This window comes from Egretta garzetta, unplaced genomic scaffold (assembly GCF_000687185.1).
Source record: "Egretta garzetta isolate BGI_Z169 unplaced genomic scaffold, ASM68718v1 scaffold143, whole genome shotgun sequence".
NCBI classification, from domain to species: Eukaryota; Metazoa; Chordata; class Aves; order Pelecaniformes; family Ardeidae; genus Egretta; species Egretta garzetta.
The window spans coordinates 1344572-1347940 of NW_009259310.1; the positions used below are offsets into that span (position 1 = coordinate 1344572).

The window sequence follows — 3369 nt, forward strand, 5'->3', positions numbered from 1 at the left end:
AGTTTTTTGCCCCTGCATAAACAGCAGTGCCCTCCCCCCCTGCCGTTCCTAGTGGCTGTCCTACTGGGAAAGGGAGGACAGGCAGGACAACAGTGCTTCCAATACAATCGCCAGTTGATTGACACCCTCCAGGGTTTCTTCCCAACAGCATGGACGATGATCAAGTAAAAACCAAGGGCAAATCTAACATCAATACTTCTTTTCTCTCCCCCTGCAAGACAAACCAATCCCAACAGAAGTGCTGGGCAGCGCAAGTTAGCATTCTCCTAAGTCCCTCCAAGGAAATATGGCCCAACTGCTCTTTCTTCTTTGTATCAGCCACTGCCTTTGGCCCTCAGAAGTCACTGCTGGGACCTGCTCCATGTCAGAACCAACAAGGCAGTCCCTTTAGCAAGAGCAGTGCCTCTCCAGGAGCCCTTTCCCTGGAGCGGGAGGAGAGGATGGTTTGATGTTCACAGAAAAAAAAAGAAAAACCTTCTCATCATTGCTGGAGGTGGCGTGGGGATAGGAAGAGCTGGTTTGGAAGTGGCATACCATGGCCAGCCAACAGTCAAAATTATTCCCACAACGTCACTAGTGATCAGAAAAACAAACACACGGCAACCTGTAAAACCTGGTTTTGAGCTAAATCTAATTATTCACAGAAAGCAGCTGCTTTCCGCAAAGCAATTTTCCTCAAAGCATTTCAACTTTTTCTCAGGCTTTCCTCCTGACCGCCTCCTCCTCTATGTCCAACAAACCTACCACCACTAGGTTCGCCAGGAGTTTTGCACATGACTGATGGGCAAGTCATTTCACATGGCAAAAGAAAGTAATAAGCTTTCTCTTAGAGAAAGCTTATTCTCTTAGATCTTGGTGGAGTCTGACATGGGTGACAAGGGGTGACAAGCTACAAACAGACTGCAAAAGTTAAAGAAGGTCAATAATCCTGAGCCAGGACCCGGAGACTGATCTGCAGCTTGGCTCTGGTCCCTCCAGCAGAGCCAAGCTTCCATGAACAGCTCTCCAGAACTTCGTTCCTCTCCCCAGCACCAAGGGAACCAAACAGTGTGGTGTGTTACCCCACAGCTTACCGAGCGTCTGCTGGTTGCGAACCCCACCTATGACCACGCAGATCTCTGCGGGTACATCTCCTGGCCCATCCTTTATGTTCTTCTTGGAATCTTTGGTGTCATCCTGCCAGATCACCTCTTCGATGTAGTCATCTGGTACCTCTGTTTTCACCTTCACCTCAGTCATCATTCCAGCCTCTTCACTCGGTGAGGACTGGGATGTCACCGAATCGGAGCCCTCTGCTTTTGGGCTCTGCGGGCTCCTCTTCAAACACTCCCTGAATGGGGGGAAAAGAGGAGAAAACATGAATCCTCATTGTCAAGTGCTCACTTTCTCATCACAAGGACATAATTAAAGGTATTTTCTTTTAATGCAGTTTATTTAAAGTAAGTATGGGTAGGTACACGTGTCTGTTGTATATGGCAAGCAATTAAAATTTAACCAGACAAAAGTAATAAAACCATTTGCTAGTAATGAAAATAACCTTAATCATCACAAGCCACAGTAGCAGCCATAAACGGACTGGACCACTAAACAAGAGCATGGAATTTCACCTGGCTCCTAGCAGTCCAGGAGCCCAACTCCAGCAGTCCTGACATCAAGGACGATGCCAAGACTATTCCATACATGCAAAGAAAAGCCGTACCCTCCTGACATTTTTAATTTGAAGCTATCTCAACCCTTGTGCACTCCTCCGTGAGTTAATCTCCCAGCGCATCCCCTCTTTAACCTTCCAAAGCAACCTAACATCCTACAGTATCCGCGTGGCCTTAAATTTAACACACACAGTGATGATCAAAGGGGATCAGCTGTAGTGTAATGGTATTTAGGGAGACTACTACGTTGTGGACAGATACAAGTATCAAAGATGACAGGGAAAGCGTGATGGATGGGGAAAGGCAGAGGGAAGAAGGGAGGGGTCCAGTGTATTTAGAAACAGATTAAGGGGAAAGTATGTGTTTTCATCTTGGAAAAGGGAAAGCTGGAAATTCATGGGAAAAATCAATCTAAATAAACAAATATCCCAAACTCCTTAAGAAAAGGAAGGGAACAGGACACCCCAAAGCTGTAGAACAACATGAACAAGTGCTATGATGGCAAAAGGCAGAAGGAGTTTGAGTACAACAGATGAGGACCAGAACAAGCCAGCGTAGCTCCCGTTCCCAATGCACCATCCCGCCACTCGCTATGTGCACCCTAGTTTTGATACTGGCTAGTAATAAATTCCAACGTGCAATGCAAAGATCCAATAATTGCTGGTTCAGTCTGTGCAGAAATCAGAAGAACTAAATATATAATAGCTTAGACTACCCAGAAACAGAGATTTTAAAGACTGTGACATATTTAGAGTTGTGTAAACACTGGGAGCAGCCAAAGGTGTTTGAAAGCATTTTAAGCAGAAGCAATGGGCAAAATAAAGTGAAAAATAGCCTGAACTTATGGATGAGAGTCACTAGGCCATGCAATGGCGAAAGAGAAGGAAATCCCGCTGCTTGGAACATCACAGAAAGCCAGAACAAAGCACGAATAAAAATGTTAGAAAACAGCTGCAATGCTTTCCGACATGGGCTATGGAGCTGGGGGACAAACTGAAACACGGCAACTGCAGGCGAAAGCGCCCAGGTAATACTAGGAAGACGGAGATGAGAGGAGCAGATGAACAAATCTTCTGCAGTAATTACTGCACAACCTCCTGCACGGCCACGTAGTTGCTATTTCCAAATGGGTCAGTCACAGCATATTGCCAGATATTTTATTATTCATCCCTTCGTTCTCATTATGGAATGAAAAGTACAATTAATAGCCCCTAAACAGCAAGAATTAGCCTTGACCTGCCTCCCCACTCATTCCCATCGTCCTCACACATACGCCCCCCATGCTCCCAAAATCACACAGGGCTTTTACAAGGGAGAAAGATGAATTAAGACAGCGAAAACGTGGCTGAAAGCTGGATGATCTCTATGGTAATATTATTGGATGCCCAAAAGGTCCATCAATCTCAGCTGGCAGCGGCGTGGCTGAGCACATCTTCTAAAGCCAAGGGAAAGGCAGAAGCCAGGAGCAAAAGTAGGAAACATTCAGCAATCAGCAAAGGGCAGGATTAATTGAAAATCAATCAAATCGAGAAGGTGTGAAAGGCAAAACACTGATAAAGGCAGCAAAAGCAAGGGGGGGGAGGGGAGGGAGAGTGGAACAGCAGAGGAAGATCAAAATCAAACCAGTACAGTTTCCACTGGTAGACAGAAAGGTGAAAGCAGTCAGCGAAAGCCAGCTTTGCACCTAAAGTGAAGGCAAAATGAGATATATATATATATA

General features: G+C 45.7%; 1 protein-coding gene across 1 annotated transcript in view; it reads right to left on the minus strand.

The window, feature by feature from the left end:
* The window catches only part of ZNF618 (zinc finger protein 618), a 96566-nt gene that overhangs the window by 77286 nt on the left and 15911 nt on the right, over positions 1-3369 (minus strand). The window contains exon 2 of the mRNA XM_035891875.1: positions 1074-1330. Coding sequence (XP_035747768.1) covers positions 1074-1242 — 169 coding nt within the window. The 5' untranslated portion in view covers positions 1243-1330. The remainder of the gene's footprint in view (positions 1-1073; positions 1331-3369) is intronic.